We start from the raw sequence: 22,205 nt of genomic DNA, 5'->3' as shown, positions 1-22,205 counted from the left end.
CATGGTTAACAAAGAAAGGAAATAAGGAAAACAAAGTGTATGTTTGAGAAAAATGCAGAGAATTTTTTTTTTTTTTTGAAAGTTGCAAGGTGGATTTCACCTATTATTGTTATTTTTATTCTTTTGAAACAACAACTTTTGTTTTGTTGTTGTTGTTTTTTTTTTTTTTTTGCTTTTTTGTTATAACTTCACTGAACAACATAATTATTTATATTTTCTCAAACATAAATAGGTGATGGAACTTATAAGATATCGGGTAATACTCCAAATCGGAGTGAGTCAAGATGATAAGTTTGACAAAGAAAATGTTTTTTTTTTTTTTAAAGGCTCAAAAGGGTTAACTATGGATATTTAATAAAAGGGATGGCTAGAAAGGCTCAAACGGATCAAAGATGGCCTTTCCATCGTCTTTTAGGGCTCTAAATAACCTTCCATATCTACTAGTTAGATGGGCCTCCAAATGTAGCAACACACTTTTTTTTTTATTTTTTTTTATTAAGGGTTAACTCAAAAGAAATCTAGAGATCGTGTATACAATAATAAACTGTTAAGCTGTATAAAGAATGGGCAAAAGGGTTACTCTCCAAGAAAAATGATAGGCTCAAAAACTCACTTGGTACTTATTATGACATGTTCATTCCTTCAAGCAACTCATATATGTCTCCGACATCAACATGTAGAGTAGCAAACATAATGTAACATCACTTAAGACCAAAGATAATACAAATACTAAAATTTAAAATTAATCATGTCACCCAATGTTAAAACAAATCACACAAATTTTTTTTTTTTTTAAACAACATTCTACCCCCCAACCTATTCTAAACATGAAAGGAAAATATGCATGCAGAAATGTGAAAATGATGCATAAAAACTAATTAGAAAAGTTACACATAAAATGATAGAAAACGAAAATAATTTTTTATTATTTTTTTTTATAAAGAAGATGCGTTTCTAGAGGAACTACACTCCATATTCAGCCATCTTCGACTCAAAAGTTGGGAAATGTATATTTATAGAGGAGAAATTAAAAAGAAGAAAAATAAACATAAACACATAATAAAGAAAAAGAAAATGTCTAATTTTTATTTTTTTTGATTTTTTTTTTTGAATTTTTTTTTTCAAACAATGAAGATGCGTTTCTAGAGTAACTACACTCCATATTCAGCCATCTTCAACACAAAAAGTTAGCAACAGTTAGTTTCTACAACAAAAAAAACTTAACCAAAATTCCACAATTGTCGACTATTCCCTCCCCCCCAACCAGAATGAAACATTGTCCTCAATGTTTGAAATGAAAGAAGTAGAGTTTAGAAGACATCACCTGGGTGGTGCAACACAGAAGAAAATATTTACAGGCGGAGAGTTAAATCTAATTTGTACTTCTTACTGCGGCTACTGTTACCATCATTATGTGGATGCTCCAACACAAAGGTCCAGGGGTCTGGCTCCGGTTTATAAGCTTGTAACAGATAAAGTAGCTCATTAGCAGTGTGAGCACAAATAAAAAGTTTTTTCACATTAGAAGGAATGAAATAGTTTTTTATTGCATGGTTAAGAAATGCGATGAAGCCATCATAAAAGTTATTGACATTTAACAAACCGATGGGTTTCTGGTGGATGTGCAGATGGGCCTAAGATGCTAGTGTGATAAGTGCCTCTAGTGTTGCAAGATCTCCTGGAAGGAAAATAAAAGCATCAGCATGATTAAGCATTTCAGTTATTCTTTTTTGCATACCTGAGACGACTAACTCTTCTCCAGTTGATGAGTCAGACGAACTGCCCAATGGTTTTAGGACTCTTGGGATGATGCCTAACACTTGACTTCCTCTGATAAAAGCTGCTTCTGAGACCATTTTTGATAACCCTCGGTTACCTCCTCCATACACCAAGTGTAATTTTCTCACTGCTATGCTTCGACCAAGATCGATGGCTGCCTCAACGAACTCTTTATGTTTGCCATAGGTAAATTCAGAAAGCACACAAATGTTCTTGAATTGTCTATTTGGAGTAGCTGCCATTGGAATATTTCTCAAAAACAATTTGTGAGTGCTTGACAAAGAAAATCACATTTAAGAGTCTTGGTGACAGTGGATCACAGTTGTGTATGAGGTAATATGTCAGTGTCAAATAACGCATAAAGCACGTGGCTCGCAAGTCAAAAAGAAAACAGTAAAAAGGAAAAAGCAAACAGTAATAAAATTATTAAAGACAATAATGCAAACAATAAGACAATAGTGAAATAAAATAACAATAAAGTAAAAGGATATTTACAGGTAGTTGCGACTGTGGCTCACATCTTCCTCTGGTTTTACGTCCAGAAACGGCTTGAACGCCCTCTATGGGTCGAGGATAGGCTTCCTATCCAGCTTTCTTATAAACTGGCAAACAGGGTCGTTTATAGTCAGATTCCCGAGACTATATCGTGCATGCTCTTTCTGGAATAATGGCCATAACTGGAGAATCGCTCTTTGCACATATCCACTGGGATGCGTTTCAAGAGACAAAAGGATATCATCCAATGACTCCTTATTCAAGCCATCCCTAATGAATTGAATCTTATCTTCCCTGTTATCAGACATCATTCCTAAAGAACATGGGTTTTTATTGCAACTCATTCTGGCACACTTATGACAAGCAACAGAAATTCTTCGAGCTCGTCGTTTTCTTGCATAATTTCCTTTACCACAACCAGGCATGTATGCAATAAATTTTGGAGGTAACTCACCTGTCGATCGTACTTTAGCCTCGATTAACCAACGGATGTCAGCAGGTATGTTATTCCTCATGAGTAATCGCATGCGTTCGGACCGAGCTTTATAGATCGTAAGGAGGGCATTCTGAGGAAGTGAAGGGAATCGCTTGTGAAGCTTTGCTAGAGTCTCGTTTCTGTCCATACTTTCGCCTCAGAATATCAGTTATTATGGGAAACTGAAGTAACCGACTTGATTGTCACGGAGTACCGTTATCCGCCACTTCACCGGGGTAACAAACTAAAGCACTCAAACAGAAAAACAAATTAAAACACACAAAGAAAATTAAAATCGTCCTCTTATTGAATTTACCTCAAGCTCCAACTGGATGTCGTAAACACTTCTCTCAATGTCTCTGAGTTGGCGTTCTAAACCCTCAACATAGGCTACTAACTCTGGTGGTTGTAGAGCCCAAATGCGTTGTGTTTTACAAAATTGAATCTGCCTTTTGAGATGAGTTTTGACACGTTGAAGTGGTTTAAGAATGTTCAGGAGGAACGGTCTAAGTATGAGACTCATGATTAAAAATGATAAGAGAAAACTTAATGGTAAAATAAACACACTTATGCAAAAACAATTTCAATTAGCAAAAGAATAATAATAAAAAGAAAGAAAGAAAAATCAAATCAACGAAAAGAAAAAAAAATCAATTCAAATTTGGTGGGTCACTCAAATTTATTTCGGTGTCTTCGTCATGTGGTTGGTACTCTAGATATGGTTTTAATCTTTGACCATTAACTTTAAACGTGACACCGTTCTTTGGGTCTTTAATTTCAATTGCCCCATGTGGAAAAACAGTATGAACAATAAATGGACCAGACCAACGAGAGCGTAACTTACCTGGGAATAGGTGCAAGCGAGAATTGAATAAAAGCACTTTCTGACCTGGAGTGAACGATTTTCTCATAATTTGCTTATCATGGAAGACTTTCATTCGTTGCTTGTAAATCTTGGCATTTTCGTATGCATCATTGCGAATTTCTTCAAGTTCTGCCAGCTGTAATCTTCTTTCTAAGTTGGCTTGCTGCATGTCAAAATTGAATTTCTTGATGGCCCAATACGCACGATGCTCGAGTTCCACAGGTAGGTGGCAAGCTTTTCCATACACTATCCTGTAGGGTGACATCCCAATCGGGGTCTTGAAAGCCGTTCTATATGCCCATAATGCATCATCAAGTCTTAATGACCAATCTTTCCTGTCTGGCCTCACCGTCTTTTCTAATATGTGCTTTATTTCTCGATTGGAGATCTCAACTTGGCCACTGGTTGGCAGATGATACGGAGTCGCCACTTTGTGTGTGATTGAATACTTTGTCAAAAGAGCTTTGAATGCTTTGTTACAAAAGTGGGCACCACCATCACTGATTATTGCTCGAGGGAATCCAAAGCGCGAGACAATGTTGCTTTTCAAAAATACTATCACCACCTTGTGATCATTGGTCCTACATGGAATTGCTTCTACCCATTTTGATACGTAGTCAACAGCAACCAATATGTATTGATGGCCAAAAGACGGGGGAAAGGGTCCCATGAAGTCGATACCCCATACGTCAAAAATCTCAACCACTAAAATTGGATTTAGTGGCATCATGTTCCTTCGTGTAATGCTTCCCATTCGTTGACACCTATCACATGAAGAACAGAAAGTGTAAGCATCTCGAAATATAGTTGGCCAATAGAAACCACATTGTAAAACTTTAGTCGCTGTTTTCTTAGCACTAAAATGGCCTCCACAAGCTTGTTCATGGCAGAATGAAAGAATATTCTGAATTTCACTTTCTGGGACACATCGTCTAACAATTTGATCTGCACAATACTTGAACAAATACGGGTCATCCCAAAAGAAATTTTTTATTTCTGCAAAGAATTTAGCCTTGTCTTGCTTGGTCCAATGCTCTGGAAGTTTACCTGTAACAAGATAATTAACTATATCAGCATACCAAGGTAATACTTCCACATTCATTAATTGTTCATCTGGAAATGACTCATTCAATGGTAATGATTCTGTAATTGTGTCAAAATGGAGACGAGAGAGGTGGTCCGCCACAACATTTTCTGTCCCTTTCTTATCTTTGAACTCCAAGTCAAATTCCTACAAAAGTAACACCCAACGAATTAGTCTGGCTTTTGCATCTTTCTTTGTGAGAAGATATTTAAGAGCAGCATGATCCGTGAATATAATTATTTTACAACCAATGAGATATGATCGAAATTTTTCCAATGCAAACACTACTGCTAGCATTTCTTTTTCAGTAGTTGAATAGTTCAACTGTGCATCATTCAATGTCATACTAGCATAATAAATAACATGGGGAATTCGATCAACTCTTTGTCCTAATACTGCTCCTACTGCATAATCAGATGCATCACACATTAGCTCAAATGGTAAGCTCCAGTTTGGGGCCTGAATGATGGGTGATGATATCAACAACTGTTTTAATTTTTCAAACGCCATAAGACATGAATCATTAAAGATAAAAGGTACATCCTTAGCAAGTAAATTGCATAAGGGTCTAGAAACTTTGCTAAAATCTTTAATGAAACGTCTATAGAACCCAGCATGCCCAAGGAAAGATCTTACTTCTCTTATTGTTTTAGGTGGAGGAAGATTAGAAATGAGATCCACCTTGGCTTTGTCAACCTCAATACCTTTGCTCGAAATGATGTGACCGAGAACAATACCTTGTTTTACCATAAAATGGCATTTCTCCCAATTTAAGATCAAGTTCTTCTCGATACATCTCTGCAGAACTAGTGTTAGATGATGTAAACATTGATCAAACGAGTCACCAAAGACAGAAAAGTCATCCATAAAGACTTCAAGGAATCGTTCAACCATATCAGAAAAAATGCTCAACATGCATCGTTGAAATGTAGCAGGTGCATTACATAATCCAAATGGCATTCTCCTATATGCAAATGTGCCAAAAGGGCAAGTGAAAGTAGTTTTCTCTTGATCTTTTGGTGCTATGGGAATCTGATTATATCCTGAGTAGCCATCTAGAAAGCAATAAAATTCATGGCCTGCTAATCTATTAAGCATTTGATCAATAAATGGTAAAGGAAAATGGTCTTTACGTGTGACAGAATTCAACTTTCTATAATCAATGCATACACGCCATCCTGTAGTTACTCTAGTGGGTATCAATTCATTATCAGCATTGGTAACTACTGTGACTCCTGACTTTTTGGGGACAACTTGTACAGGACTGACCCATGAACTATCAGAAATGGGGTAAATGATACCTGCGTCTAATAGCTTAAGGACTTCTGTTCTAACAACTTCTGTCATGTTAGGATTTAACCGACGTTGCATCTCCCTAGTAGTTTTAGCATTTTCATCAAGGTGAATGTAATGCATGTAGTCTACTGGGTTTATACCTTTTATGTCTGCTATGGTCCATCCTAATGCCCCTTTGTGCTCTTTTAAAACATCCAACAACTTACCTTTTTGTTTGTCATTGAGGGATGATGAGATGATTACCGGCAGAGTACTTTCTTCTCCCAAAAATGCATATTCCAAAGTGTTGGGCAATGGTTTGAGCTCGAGTTTCGGTGGTGATTCTGATGATGGAATGAGTTTCTTCTCTGATGGTGCTAGTTGTTCAACTCTTGACTTCCATTTATTAGTGTCCATAGATGGTTCTGAGTCAAGTAGGGCGTTGACCTCATCGACTGATCTGTCAATATCAAAATCCAAACCAAAGTGAGTTAAACATGTTTGTAAAGGATCATCACTAAGGTTTGAAAGAAAAGTGTTATCAACTATTGTTTCAATTAAATCCACATCAACAATTCCATCATCTGCACTGTGAGGTTGTTTGGCAATGTTGAAGATGTTCAGCTCCATAGTCATGTTGCCGAAAGACAACTGCATATTTCCAGTCCTGCATTGAATGTGAGCATCCGCAGTTGCCAAGAAAGGTCGGCCTAGGATAATGGGGATGTGCTTCCTCGAATCCTGTATTGGTTGAGTGTCAATTACAATGAAATCAACAGGAAAATAAAACTTGTCTACCTGGATAAGCACGTCCTCCACAATACCACGAGGTATTTTCGTAGACCGATCTGCAAGCTGTAACACCACTGGAGTTGGGTGTAATTCTCCAAGTCCAAGTTTCACAAACATTGAATAAGGTAACAGATTTACACTAGCTCCTAAATCCAACAAAGCATTCTCAATTGTGTGGTTCCCTATACTACATGAGATAGTGGGGGAGCCCGGGTCTTTGCATTTTAGAGAAATTTTATGTTGGAGGATAGAACTAACGTTTTCTGTTAAAAATGCCTTCTTTTGAACATGCATGTTTCTCTTTTTAGTACAAAGGTCTTTAAGAAACTTGGCATAAGATGGAACTTGCTTAATAGCATCAAGTAAAGGGATGTTAACACTTACCTGTTTGAAGATTTCAAGAATCTCACCTGTGGATTTTCCCTTTTTTCCTTTAGCTAACCTCTGAGGAAATGGAGCTTTGGGAACATATTCCCGTGGGTTGGTTTCTTCTTTCTCCTCCGGTGATGATTCCTCAACATTCACAGGTACAATTTGATTTTCTTTTGTCACCGGCATCTCCACTTTGTTGTCGACTTCTTTTCCTTTTCTCAAGGTCATGACTGCTTTGACCTCTCCATGCTGCTGTGGTGAACTGGTACTTGCTTCATGTACTCCTTTAGGATTAGGCACTGGTTGACTTGGAAATTTGCCTTTCTCAACAGTCATTGCCAAGGTCTGAACTGAAGAAGCAAGTTGTCCCACCATCTTCTCGAGGCTTGAAACTGATTGAGCTTGTGAGTTGAAGCCTGCTCTCAACTCATTTCGTAGTCCATCAATGGTGCGGTTCTGTTGCTCAATCGTGGAGTGAGTAACATTCCTGAAATTCTGGAATGCATCCTCCCATGGTCTAGGTTGAGAGTGGTTCTGGTTCTGATTGTATGGTCTAAATGGTGGCTGAGAGGCTTGAGGAACTTGAGGAATTTGTTGCATTGGTGGAGCTGGAGCTGCTGGTCCATTCTGTTGGAATCCTTGAGACCATGAAAAATTGGGGTGGTCTCTCCATCCAGGATTATATGTGTTGGAGTATGGGTTGTAATTTGATGGTTTTCTCATTATACCTATGGCATTGGCTTGATCTGAGTATGAGTCAAGGTCATGTGGTTCAGTTGATTTAGCAGTCGATAACGATACTATTTGTCGAGCAAGACCTTCAACCATCTCCTTGACTTCTTTGATTCCTGAAGTTGATTCGCCAATTTGAACCTCATTCACTCCTTTAATTCTTCTAGTAGTCCTGAGTGATCGACTCCGTTGTTGGGAATTATCTGCTTATCGCTGGAAGAATTCCCAAATTTCTGATGCACTTTTTGACATTAGCTCTCCTCCACTTGTTGCCATTAGCCATTCTTGCACATTCGGTAATAATCCCTTCAAAAAGTATTGGCATTGATGCCATTTCTCGTACCCATGATGTGGACACTTCAAGAGTAGCCCATTGAATCGCTCCCATGTTTCGAAAAATTGCTCGTCCTCTCTCTGGGTAAACTCCGAGATTTCCCTGCGAATAGCATTGGTTTTATGTACTGGGAAATATTTATTCAAAAATTTTGTAACCATTTGTTCCCATGATGCAATGCTATTAGCAGGCAATGTATTAAGCCATGAACGAGCCCTATCCTTTAAAGAAAATGGGAATAGTCTAAGTTTAACATCATCGTCTGAAAAATTTTCATATTTAAAAGTTTGACAAATGGCATGAAAATCATTCAGATGATTATATGGATCCTCATTTTCTAGGCCATAAAATGTGGGGAGACAATTTAGCACACTAGGTTTTAATTCGAAACTCCTAGCAGCTACATTTGGGTATCTTATGCATGATGTGCTCAAATTAGTTAAGGGACTAAAATAGTCCTTAAATGGCCTCTCCTGTGGTGCTTGTAAATCCATTTTATTTTTAATTTGTTTGTGTGTGCGAAGTGTTTTTTCTAATTCAAGGTCTATAGGTTCAAGATTAGGTAATAATGACCTACGACCATGCATGCAAAACAAATAAAATAAAAATAAGGATGAGAACAAAACAAATAAAAATAAAGAAGAGGGAGAAATTACGATACTAACCTTATTGCGCTATTAAAACCTTTCTATAAAAATACACAAAAACAAATACGTGAAATAAATTAACTAAAAATTAAATTAATAAAATAAACAAAAAAAAATTACAAAGAAAAATAAATTGAAAATTAAATTACAGAATTTTAAAGAAGAGAAAAAATAAAAGAAATACTAACCTTTAAATGTAGATTCACTCTTTTTTTTTTATAATAAAAAAAATACAAGAAAACAAATAAAAGAAATTATTCACAAAAATTAATTCTATGAATTAAAATTACTTACCTCCCCGGCAACAGCGCCAAAAACTTGTTGTGCAAATTTTAATGTACTCGCAAGCGCACGAATCTATTGTAGTATAGACTAATGATGACGAGTGTCGATCCCACGAGGAGGTGGATTTTAATTGTGTAGAATTAATTTTGTGAATTGGTGATTGGATCTGTGGTGGAAATGATTTGGAATATGCTAAAACTAAAATTAAAATGGCGATAATAAATTCTAAAATTGGACTTGCAATGGTGAAATAAATTGAAGAGAAAATCTATTAAATTGACGTACTTGGGTATCTGGATCCGTATCAACATGCATGATGGGCTAAATAATCTGTATTAATGCCAATTAAATCATGAGGGGGGAATCCACACCTCATGAACCACGCTCTAATCAATATGGTGCTAAGGGCTTATCGTGCCAAATAATAATAACCTTATACTAGAGAGCCGGTGTAACCAAGGCGGTATCTAGACAAGATTATTATTATTTGTCGACGAGAAGTCAAAACATCCACAAAAACTAGAGGGGAAGAGAAAATAAATTTACCAAATTAAGCCCATGACACATGTTGAGACTTCACCTTCAACCCAAGCTTGAAAGAAAATTAGCCACTCATAATTGAACTAGGGGCAAAATGGGAATTTATTAAAATACGAAGAAAATACAAGATGGAGAGGGAATTACAGAAAACAGAGTCCAAAAATGGATTCAGAGATATCAAATTAGGGGGGGGAGGCCCCCTTTTTATAGATACATGGAGTAAATCATGGCCATCGGATTAAAAACAGTTTGGACGCTTAGGATTGCGCCACGTCATCAGTCAACAGTAACACGGTTTGACTCGGATGAACAGTAACGCGGTTTGACTCGGATGAACAGTAACGCGGTTTGGTTGAAAATAATCCTGTGTGATGCATGCACCGTACGCGAGATTTTTCGTCCACTGATATGCTGCCACGTCACCATCAACAGTACATAAGAATTTTAGTCCAACAGGATCGTGACACCTCATCAGTCAATGCCACATCATCGGTCAATGCCACGTCATCGATCCGTCTATGTGAACAGTGTTGTGAACAGTAACGTAGTTAGTACCGTACACGTGAATAGTACCGTACATATGAATAGTGCCATTTTTCCTTTTATGCTCCTCCTAAGGTTTTCGACCGTCCTGAGTTCAAAAGTGATGTCCGTTTTGCCGTCTGATCTCTCCTTTATTGCGAAATGACTATAATGCCCCTAAAATACATAAAATATTTAATTAAAATAAAACACATGTAATTAAATCACAAGAAGGTTAAATACATAAAAGTAAGGGTTGTTAGTAAGACTTGAAATGTAAAATGATGGTTTTCTCCTTTATAAATATGCATTTTCTAACACTCAACAAAGGGCATGTCAAGAAAGAGTATTGGAACAACCAGAAGAGGAAAGAGGGTAAAGATCGTAAGGCATCAGGTGTTCAGGAGTGCGTAGCAAGTTCCTTAGATGATGGTGAAATTCTCTGCAACAAAGCAACAACTGTTTCAGAAGGTAAAAAACGGTTATTTAACGTTTAGCTTATAGACTCAAGAGCTACCTGCTGTTGTGCAAATTTTAATGTACTCGCAAGCGCACGAATCTATTGTAGTATAGATCTATGGTGACGAGTGTCGATCCCACGAGGAGGTGGATTTTAATTGTGTAGAATTAATTTTGTAAATGGGTTGTTGGATTTATGGTGGAAATGATTTGGTATATGCTAAAACTTAAATTAAAATGGCGAGAATAAATTCTAAAATTGGAATTGCAATGGCGAGAATAAATTGAAGATAATTCTATTGAAATGACGTACTTGCGTATCTGGATCCGTATCAACATGCATCATGGGCTAAATAATCCGTATTAATGCCAATTAAATCATGAGGGGGGAATCCACACCTCATGAACCACGCTCTAATCAATATGGTGCTAAGGGCTTATCGTGCCAAATAATAACAACCTTGTACTAGAGGGCCGGTGTAACCAAGGCGGTACTAGACAAGATTAGTATTATTTGTCGACGAGAAGTCAAAACATCCACAAAAACTAGAGGGGAAGAGAAAATAAATTTACCAAATTAAGCCCATGACACATGTTGAGACTTCACCTTCAACCCAAGCTTGAAAGAAAATTAGCCACTCATAATTGAACTAGGGGCAAAATGGAAATTTATTAAAATACGAAGAAAATACAAGATGGAGAAGGAATTACAGAAAATGGATCCCAAAAATGGATTCAGAGATATCAAATTAGGGGGGGAGGCCCCCTTTTTATAGATACATGGAGTAAATCATGGCCATCGGATTAAAAACAGTTTGGACGCTCAGGATTGCGCCACGTCATCAGTCAACAGTCCACGGTTTGACCACGCGGATGAACAGTAACACGGTTTGACCCGACTTTGAACAGTAACGCGGTTTGACCCGGATGAACAGTAACGCGGTTTGGTTGAAAATAATCCTGTGTGATGCATGCACCGTACGCGGGATTTTTCGTCCACTGATATGCTGCCACGTCACCATCAACAGTACATAAGAATTTTAGTCCAACAGGATCGTGACACCTCATCAGTCAATGCCACATCATCGGTCAATGCCACGTCATCATTCGTTTATGTGAACAGTGTCGTGAACAGTAACGTATACAGTACCGTACACGTGAATAGTACCGTACATGTGAATAGTGCCATTTTTCCTTTTATGCTCCTCCTAAGGTTTTCGACCGTTCTGAGTTCAAAAGTGATGTCCGTTTTGCCGTCTGATCTCTCCTTTATTGTGAAATGACTATAATGCCCCTAAAATACATAAAATACTTAATTAAAATAAAACACATGTAATTAAATCACAAGAAGGTTAAATATATAAAAGTAAGGGTTGTTAGTAAGATTTAAAATGTAAAATGACGGTTTTCTCCTTTATAAATATGCATTTTCTAACACTCAACACACCCCCCAACCAGCTTATTGCTAGTCCCTAGCAAATAAAGCGAAAACAAAATTTAAATTCAAAATAATTTTTTTTTTTTTTGTTTTAATAGAAACACTCGTATTTATTCTATCAGATTAATGATAGCAATCAAATAAAAGTATAAGCATTATCTCCAGTCTAAAGCAACATCACACCCACATCAACCATCCACATGAATTAGCCCAGTAGACTTTGTTTTAGCTACTCTCAAGAATGACATGTCAAACCCCAAAATCTCACTGGAAGTAGTGACACTCTCACAAATAAATTAATCCCAATAAAAATAGTCACTCCAATGAATGGTAATTGAGAGAGAAAATAATAAAGAAGTGATATCACATGCTCTCACCAAGATGAAATAAATATGCCCTCAGCTTAGAAATAATACGATCTCAAGTCAAATAAAATGTTAGTCAACCCACTTTATTTATCTTTTTTTTTTTTAATTATGCATCACTACATCTTTTTAGCCCATATAACTAGCTTCTACTTCAAACTATAGTTCCCTAAAATCAAGAAGGACTTTTATTAGGACGAAACGTAGGCTAGGGACATGGCTAACAAAGAAGGAAAATAAGGAAAACAAAGTATATGTTTGAGAAAAATGCAGAGAATTTTTTTTTTTTTTTTTTTTTGGAAGTTGCAAGGTGGATTTCACCCATTTTTATTCTTTTGAAACAACAACTTTTGTTTTTGTTTTTGTTTTTATTTGGCATAACTTCACTGAACAAAATAATTATTTACATTTTCTCAAACATAAATAGGTGATGGAACTTATAAGATATCGGGTAATACTCCAAATCGGAGTGGGTCAAGATGATAAGTTGACAAAGAAAAGGTTTTTTTTTTTTTTTTTTTTTTTTTTTTTTTTTTTTTTTTAAGGCTCAAAAGGGTTAACTATGGATATTAAATAAAAGGGATGGCTTGAAAGGCTCAAACGGATCAAAGATGGCCTCTCCATCGTCTTTTAGGGCTCTAAATAATCTTCCATATCTACTAGTTAGATGGGCCTCCAAATGTAGCAACACACTCTTTTTTTCTTTTTCTTTTTTCTCTTTTTTTTTATTTTACAATTTTTTTTTTAAGGGTTAACTCAAAAGTAATTTAGAGATCGTGTATAAAATAATAAACTGCTAAGCTGTATAAAGAGTGGGCAAAAGGGTTATTCTCCAAGAAAAATAATAGGCTCAAAAACTCACTTGGTACTTATTATGACATGTTCATTCCTTCAAGCAACTCACATTTGTCTCCGACATCAACATGTAAAGTAGCAAACATAGCGTAACATCACTTAAGACCAAAGATAATACAAATACTAAAATTTGAAATTAATCATGTCATCCAATGTTAAAACAAATCACACATTTTTTTTTTTTAAACATCATTCTACCCCCCAACCTATTCTAAACATGAAAGGAAAATATGCATGCAGAAATGTGAAAATGATGTATAAAAACTAATTAGAAAAGTTACACGTAAAATGATAGAAAACGAAAATGATATTTTTTTTTTAAAAGAAGATGCGTTTCTAGAGGAACTACACTCCATATTCAGCCATCTTCGACTCAAAAGTTGGAAAATGTATATCTATAGAGGAGAAATTAAAGAAGAAAAATAAACATAAACACATAATAAAGAAAAAGAAAATGTCTGAAATTTTTTTTTTTTTGAATTTTTTTTTCAAACAATGAAGATGCGTTTCTAGAGTAACTACACTCCATATTCAGCCATCTTCAACACAAAAAGTTAGCAACAGTTAGTTTCTACAACAAAAAATTAGTAAAAACTTAACCAAAATTCCACAATTGTCGACTATTCCCTCCCCCCAACCAGAACGAAACATTGTCCTCAATGTTTGAAATGAAAGAAGTAGAGTTTAGAAGACATCACCTGGGTGGTGCAACACAGAAGAAAATATTTACAGGCGGAGAGTTAAATCTAATTTGTACTTCTTACTGCGGCTACTGTTACCATCATTATTTGGACGCTCCAACACAAAGGTCCAGGGGTCTGGCTCCGGTCGATAAGCTTGTAACATATCAAGTAGCTCATTAGCAGTGTGAGCACAAATAAAGAGTTTTTTCGCATTAGCGGGAATGAAATAGTTTTTTATTGCATGGTTAAGAAATGCGATAAAGCCATCATAAAAGTTATTGACATTTAACAAACCGATGGGTTTTTGGTGGATGTGCAGATGGGCCCAAGATGCTAGTGTCATAAGTGCCTCTAGTGTTGCAAGATCTCCTGGAAGGAAAACAAAAGCATCAGCATGATTAAGCATTTCAGTTATTCTTTCTTGCATACCTGAGACGACTAACTCTTCTCCAGTTGATGAGTCAGACGAACTGCCCAATGGTTTTAGGACTCTTGGGATGATGCCTAACACTTGACTTCCTCTGATAAAAGCTGCTTCGGAGACCATTTTTGATAACCCTCGGTTACCTCCTCCATACACCAAATGTAAATTTCTCGCTGCTATGCTTCGACCAAGATCTATGGCTGCCTCAACGAACTCTTTATGTTTGCCATAGGTAAATCCAGAAAGCACACAAATGTTCTTGAATTGTCTATTGGGAGTAGCTGCCATTGGAATATTTCTCAAAAACAATTTGTGAGTGTTTGACAAAAGAAATCACATTTAAGAGTCTTGGTGATAGTGGGTCACAGCTGTGAATGAGGTAACATGTTAGTGTCAAATAACGCATGAAGCACATGGCTCGCGAGTCAAAAAGAAAACAGTAAAAAGGAAAAAGCAAACAGTAATAAAATTATTAAAGACAATAATGCAAACAATAAAACAACAGTGAAATGAAATAAAATAACAGTAAAGTAAAAGGATATTTACACGTAGTTGCGACTGTGGCTCACATCTTCCTCTGGTTTTACGTCCAGAAACGGCTTGAACGCCCTCTATAGGTCGAGGATAGGCTTCCCATCCAGTTTTCTTATAAACAGGCAAACAGGGTCGTTTATAGTCAGATTCCCGAGACTATATCGTGCATGCTCTTTCTGGAATAATGGCCATAACTGGAGAATCGCTCCTTGCACATATCCACTGGGATGCGTTTCAAGAGACAAAAGGATATCATCCAATGACTCCTTATTCAAGCCATCCCTAATGAATTGAATCTTATCTTCCCTGTTATCAGACATCATTCCTAAAGAACATGGGTTTTTATTGCAACTCATTCTGGCACACTTATGACAAGCAACAGAAATTCTTCGAGCTCGTCGTTTTCTTGCATAATTTCCTTTACCACAACCAGGCATGTATGCAATAAATTTTGGAGGTAACTCACCTGCCGATCGTACTTTAGCCTCGATTAACCAACGGATGTCAGCAGGTATGTTATTCCTCATGAGTAATCGCATGCGTTCGGACCGAGCTTTATAGATCGTAAGGAGGGCATTCTGAGGGAGTGAAGGGAATCGCTTGTGAAGCTTCGCTAGAATCTCGTTTCTGTCCATACCTTCGCCTCAGAATATCAGTTATTATGGGAAACTGAAGTAACCGACTTGATTGTCACGGAGTACCGTTATCCGCCACTTCACCGGGGTAACAAACTAAAGCACACAAACAGAAAAACAAATGAAAACACACAAAGAAAATTAAAATCGTCCTCTTATTGAATTTACCTCAAGCTCCAACTGGATGTCGTAAACACTTCTCTCAATGTCTCTGAGTTGGCTTTCTAAACCCTCAACATAGGCTACTAACTCTGGTGGTTGTAGAGCCCAAATGCGTTGTGTTTTACAAAATTGAATCTGCCTTTTGAGATGAGTTTTGACACGTTGAAGTGGTTTAAGAATGTTCAGGAGGAACGGTCTAAGTATGAGACTCATGATTAACAATGATAAGAGAAAACTTAATGGTAAAATAAACACACTTATGCAAAAACAATTTCAATTAGCAAAAGAATAATAATAAAAAGAAAGAAAGAAAAATCAAATCAACGAAAAGAAAAAAATCAATTCAAATTTGGTGGGTCACTCAAATTTATTTCGGTGTCTTCTTCATGTGGTTGGTACTCTAGATATGGCTTTAATCTTTGACCATTAACTTTAAACGTGACACCATTCTTTGGGTCTTTAATTTCAATTGCCCCATGTGGAAAAACAGTATGAACAATAAAGGGACCAGACCAACGAGAGCGTAACTTACCTGGGAATAGGTGCAAGCGAGAATTGAATAAAAGCACTTTCTGACCTGGAGTGAACGATTTTCTCATAATTTGCTTATCATGGAAGACTTTCATTCGTTGCTTGTAAATCTTGGCATTTTCGTACGCGTCATTGCGAATTTCTTCAAGTTCTGCCAGCTGTAATCTTCTTTCTGAGCTGGCTTGCTGCATGTCAAAATTGAATTTCTTGATGGCCCAATATGCACGATGCTCGAGTTCCACAGGTAGGTGGCAAGCTTTTCCATACACTAGCCTGTAGGGTGACATCCCAATCGGGGTCTTGAAAGCCGTTCTATATGCCCATAATGCATCATCAAGTCTTAATGACCAATCTTTCCTGTCTGGCCTCACCGTCTTTTCTAATATGTGCTTTATTTCTCGATTGGAGATCTCAACTTGGCCACTGGTTTGCGGATGATACGGGGTCGCCACTTTGTGTGTGATTGAATACTTTGTCAAAAGTGCTTTGAATGCTTTGTTACAAAAGTGGGCACCACCATCACTGATTATTGCTCGAGGGAATCCAAAGCGTGAAACAATGTTGCTTTTCAAAAATGCTATCACCACCTTGTGATCATTGGTCCTACATGGAATTGCTTCTACCCATTTTGATACGTAGTCAACAGCAACCAATATGTATTGATGGCCAAAAGAAGGGGGAAAGGGTCCCATGAAGTCGATACCCCATACGTCAAAAATCTCAACCACTAAAATTGGATTTAGTGGCATCATGTTCCTTCGTGTAATGCTTCCCATTCGTTGACACCTATCACATGAAGAACAGAAAGTGTAAGCATCTCGAAATATAGTTGGCCAATAGAAACCACATTGTAAAACTTTTGTAGCTGTTTTCTTAGCACTGAAATGGCCTCCACACGCTTGTTCATGGCAGAATGAAAGAATATTCTGAATTTCATTTTCAGGGACACATCGTCTAACAATTTGGTCTGCACAATACTTGAACAAATATGGGTCATCCCAAAAGAAATTCTTTATTTCTGCAAAGAATTTAGCCTTATCTTGCTTAGTCCAATGCTCTGGAAGTTTACCTGTAACAAGATAATTAACTATATCAGCATACCAAGGTAATACTTCCACATTCATTAATTGTTCATCTGGAAATGACTCATTCAATGGTAATGATTCTGTAATTGTGTCAAAATGGAGACGAGAGAGGTGGTCCGCCACAACATTTTCTGTCCCTTTTTTATCTTTGAATTCCAAGTCAAATTCCTGCAAAAGTAACACCCAACGAATTAGTCTAGCTTTTGCATCTTTCTTTGTGAGAAGATATTTAAGAGCAGCATGATCTGTGAATATAATTATTTTACAACCAATGAGATAAGATCGAAATTTTTCTAATGCAAACACTACTGCTAGCATTTCTTTTTCAGTAGTTGAATAGTTCAACTGTGCATCATTTAATGTCATACTAGCATAGTAAATAACATGGGGAATTCGATCAACTCTTTGTCCTAATACTGCTCCTACTGCATAATCAGATGCATCACACATGAGCTCAAATGGTAAGTTCCAGTTTGGGGCCTGAATGATGGGTGATGATGTCAACAACTGTTTTAATTTTTCAAACGCCATAAGACATGAATCATTAAAGATAAAAGGTACATCCTTAGCAAGTAAATTGCATAAGGGTCTAGAAACTTTGCTAAAATCTTTAATGAAACGTCTATAGAAACCAGCATGCCCAAGGAAAGATCTTACTTCTCTGACTGTTTTGGGTGGAGGAAGATTAGAAATGAGATCCACCTTGGCTTTGTCAACCTCAATACCTTTGCTCGAAATGATGTGACCGAGAACAATACCTTGTTTTACCATAAAATGGCATTTCTCCCAATTTAAGACCAAGTTCTTCTCGATACATCTCTGCAGAACTAGTGTTAGATGATGTAAACATTGATCAAACGAGTCACCAAAGACAGAAAAGTCATCCATAAAGACTTCAAGGAATCGTTCAACCATATCAGAAAAAATGCTCAACATGCATCGTTGAAATGTAGCAGGTGCATTACATAATCCAAATGGCATTCTCCTATATGCAAATGTGCCAAAAGGGCAAGTGAAAGTAGTTTTCTCCTGATCTTTTGGTGCTATGGGAATCTGATTATATCCTGAGTAACCATCTAGAAAGCAATAAAATTCATGTCCTGCTAATCTATCAAGCATTTGATCAATAAATGGTAAAGGAAAATGGTCTTTACGTGTGACAGAATTCAATTTTCTATAATCAATGCATACACGCCATCCTGTAGTCACTCTAGTGGGTATCAATTCATTATCAGCATTGGTAACTACTGTGACTCCTGACTTTTTAGGGACAACTTGTACAGGACTGACCCATGAACTATCAGAAATTGGGTAAATGATACCTGCGTCTAATAGCTTAAGGACTTCAGTTCTAACAACTTCTTTCATATTAGGATTTAACCGACGTTGCATTTCCCTAGTAGATTTAGCATTTTCATCAAGGTGAATGTAATGCATGCAGTCTACTGGATTTATACCTTTAATGTCTGCTATGGTCCATCCTAATGCTCCTTTGTGATCTTTTAAAACATCCAACAACTTACCTTTTTGTTCGTCATTTAGGGATGATGAGATGATTACCGGCAGAGTGCTTTCTTCTCCCAAAAATGCATATTCCAGAGTGTTGGGTAATGGTTTGAGCTCGAGTTTCGGTGGTGATTCTAATGATGGGATGAGTTTCTTCTCTGATGGTGCTAGTTGTTCAACTCTTGACTTCCATTTATTAGTGTCCAAGGATGGTGCGGAGTCAAGCAGGGCGTTGACCTCATCAACCGATCTGTCAATATCAAAATCCAAACCAAAGTGAGTTAAGCATGTCTGTAAAGGATCATCACTAAGGTTTGAAAGAAAAGTATTATCAACTATTGTTTCTATTAAATCCACATCAACAATTCCATCATCTGCACTGTGAGGTTGTTTGGCAATGTTGAAGATGTTCAGCTCCATAGTCATGTTGCCGAAGGACAACTGCATATTTCCAGTTCTACATTGAATGTGAGCATCCGCAGTTGCCAAGAAAGGTCGGCCTAGAATAATGGGGATGTGCTTCCTTGAATCCTGTATTGGTTGAGTGTCAATTACAATGAAGTCAACAGGAAAATAAAATTTGTCTACCTGGATAAGCACGTCCTCCACAATACCACGAGGTATTTTTGTGGACCGATCTGCAAGTTGTAACACCACTGGAGTTGGGTGTAATTCTCCCAGTCCAAGTTTCACAAACACAGAGTAAGGCAATAAATTTACACTAGCTCCTAAATCCAACAAAGCATTCTCAATTGTGTGGTTCCCTATACTACATGAGATAGTGGGGGAGCCTGGGTCTTTGCATTTTAAAGGAATTTTATGTTGGAGTATAGAACTAACGTTTTCTGTTAAAAATGCCTTCTTTTGAACATGCATGTTTCTCTTTTTAGTACAAAGGTCTTTAAGAAACTTGGCATAAGATGGAACTTGTTTAATAGCATCAAGTAAAGGGACGTTAACACTTACCTGTTTGAAGATTTCAAGAATCTCACCTGTGGATTTTCCCTTCTTTCCTTTCGCTAACCTCTGAGGAAATGGAGCTTTCGGAACATATTCTCGTGGGTTGGTTTCTTCTTTTTCCTCCGGTGATGAGTCCTCAACATTCACAGGTACAATTTGATTTTCTTTTGTCACTGGCATCTCCACCTTGTTGTCGACTTCTTTTCCTTTTCGCAAGGTCATTACTGCTTTGACCTCTCCATGCTGTTGTGGTGAACTGGTACTTGCTTCATGTACTCCTTTAGGATTAGGCACTGGTTGACTTGGAAACTTACCTTTCTCAACGGTCATTGCCAAGGTTTGAACTGAAGAAGCAAGTTGTCCCACCATCTTCTCGAGGCTTGAAACCGATTGAGCTTGTGAGTTGAAGCCTGCTCTCAACTCATTTCGTAGTCCATCAATGGTGCGGTTCTGTTGCTCAATCGTGGAGTGAGTAACATTCCTAAAATTCTGGAATGCATCCTCCCATGGTCTAGGTTGAGAGTGGTTCTGGTTCTGATTGTATGGTCTAAATGGTGGCTGAGAGGCTTGAGGAATTTGTTGCATTGGTGGAGCTGGAGCTGTTGGTCCATTCTGTTGGAATCCTTGAGACCATGAAAAATTGGGGTGGTCTCTCCATCCAGGGTTATATGTGTTGGAGTATGGGTTGTAATTTGATGGCTTTCTCATTACACCTATGGCATTGGCTTGATCTGAGTATGAGTCATGGTCATGTGGTTCTGTTGATTTAGCAGTCGATAACGATGCTATTTGTCGAGCAAGACCTTCAACCATCTCCTTGACTTCTTTGATTCCCGAAGTTGACTCGCTAATTTGAACCTCATTTACTCCCTTAATTCGTCTAGTATTCCTGAGTGATCGACTCCGTTGTTGGGAATTGTCCGCTTGTCGCTGGAAGAATTCCCAAATTTCTGACGCACTTTTTGACATTAGCTCTCCTCCACTTGTCGCCATTAGCCATTCTTGCACATTTGGTAGTAATCCCTCCAAAAAGTATTGGCATTGATGCCATTTCTCGTACCCATGATGTGGACACTTCAAGAGTAGCCCATTGAATCGCTCCCATGTTTCGAAAAATTGCTCGTCCTCTCTCTGGGTAAACTCCGAGATTTCCCTGCGAATAGCGTTGGTTTTATGCACTGGGAAATATTTATTCAAAAATTTCGTTACCATTTGTTCCCATGATGAAATGCTATTAGCAGGTAAAGTATTTAACCATGAACGAGCTCTATCTTTTAAAGAAAATGGGAATAGTCTAAGTTTAACATCATCATCTGAAAAATTCTCATATTTGAATGTTTGACAAATGGCATGAAAATCATTCAAATGATTATATGGATCCTCATTTTCTAGGCCATAAAATGTAGGGAGACAATTTAACACACTAGGTTTTAATTCAAAACTCCTAGCAGCTACATTTGGGTATCTTATGCATGACGTGCTCAAATTAGCTAAAGGACTAAAATAGTCCTTAAATGGCCTCTCCTGTGGTGCTTGTAAATCCATTTTATTTTTAACGTGTTTGTGTGTGCGAAGTGTTTTTTCTAATTCAAGGTCTATAGGTTCAAGATTAGGTAATAATGACCTACGACCATGCATGCAAAATAAATAAAATAAAAATAAAGATGCAAACAAAACAAAAAATAAAGATGGGAACAAAACAAATAAAAATAAAGAAGAGGGAGAAATTACGATACTAACCTTATTGCGCTATTACAACCTTTCTATAAAAATACACAAAAATAAATATGTGAAAGAAATTAACTAAAAATTAAATTAATAAGATAAACAAAAAAAAATACAAGAAAAAAAATAAAAGAAATTATTCAAAAAAAATTAATTCTATGAATTAAAATTACTTACCTCCCCGGCAACGGCGCCAAAAACTTGTTGTGCAAATTTTAATGTACTCGCAAGCGCACGAATCTATTGTAGTATAGATCTATGGTGACGAGTGTCGATCCCACGAGGAGGTGGATTTTAATTGTGTAGAATTAATTTTGTAAATGGGTTGTTGGATTTATGGTGGAAATGATTTGGTATATGCTAAAACTTAAATTAAAATGGCGAGAATAAATTCTAAAATTGGAATTGCAATGGCGAGAATAAATTGAAGATAATTCTATTGAAATGACGTACTTGGGTATCTGGATCCGTATCAACATGCATCATGGGCTAAATAATCCGTATTAATGCCAATTAAATCATGAGGGGGGAATCCACACCTCATGAACCACGCTCTAATCAATATGGTGCTAAGGGCTTATCGTGCCAAATAATAACAACCTTGTACTAGAGGGCCGGTGTAACCAAGGCGGTACTAGACAAGATT

At 37.1% G+C, this 22,205-nt stretch overlaps 1 protein-coding gene and 2 non-coding genes across 3 annotated transcripts in view; 2 read left to right on the top strand and 1 right to left on the bottom strand.

Moving 5' to 3' along the window:
- The window catches only part of LOC127898878 (uncharacterized), a gene marked incomplete at both ends in the record, with an annotated part of 76,484 nt that extends 56,335 nt beyond the window's left edge, over positions 1 to 20,149 (bottom strand). Inside the window, 5 exons of the mRNA XM_052431376.1 lie at positions 5,046 to 5,753; positions 16,330 to 17,079; positions 17,215 to 17,578; positions 18,893 to 19,492; positions 19,574 to 20,149. Coding sequence (XP_052287336.1) covers positions 5,046 to 5,753; positions 16,330 to 17,079; positions 17,215 to 17,578; positions 18,893 to 19,492; positions 19,574 to 20,149 — 2,998 coding nt within the window. The remainder of the gene's footprint in view (positions 1 to 5,045; positions 5,754 to 16,329; positions 17,080 to 17,214; positions 17,579 to 18,892; positions 19,493 to 19,573) is intronic.
- LOC127899006 (small nucleolar RNA R71) lies at positions 8,210 to 8,313 on the top strand. The gene has a single exon (XR_008050774.1). It is a non-coding gene; the product is annotated as a small nucleolar RNA R71 (small nucleolar RNA).
- A 742-nt stretch (positions 20,150 to 20,891) lies between the features above and the next one.
- Positions 20,892 to 20,995, top strand: LOC127899005 (small nucleolar RNA R71). The gene has a single exon (XR_008050773.1). It is a non-coding gene; the product is annotated as a small nucleolar RNA R71 (small nucleolar RNA).
- Positions 20,996 to 22,205: the final 1,210 nt, after the last annotated feature.

Source organism: Citrus sinensis, chromosome 7, assembly GCF_022201045.2.
Source record: "Citrus sinensis cultivar Valencia sweet orange chromosome 7, DVS_A1.0, whole genome shotgun sequence".
Taxonomy (NCBI): Eukaryota; Viridiplantae; Streptophyta; class Magnoliopsida; order Sapindales; family Rutaceae; genus Citrus; species Citrus sinensis.
This window is presented reverse-complemented; position numbering and strand designations above follow the sequence as displayed.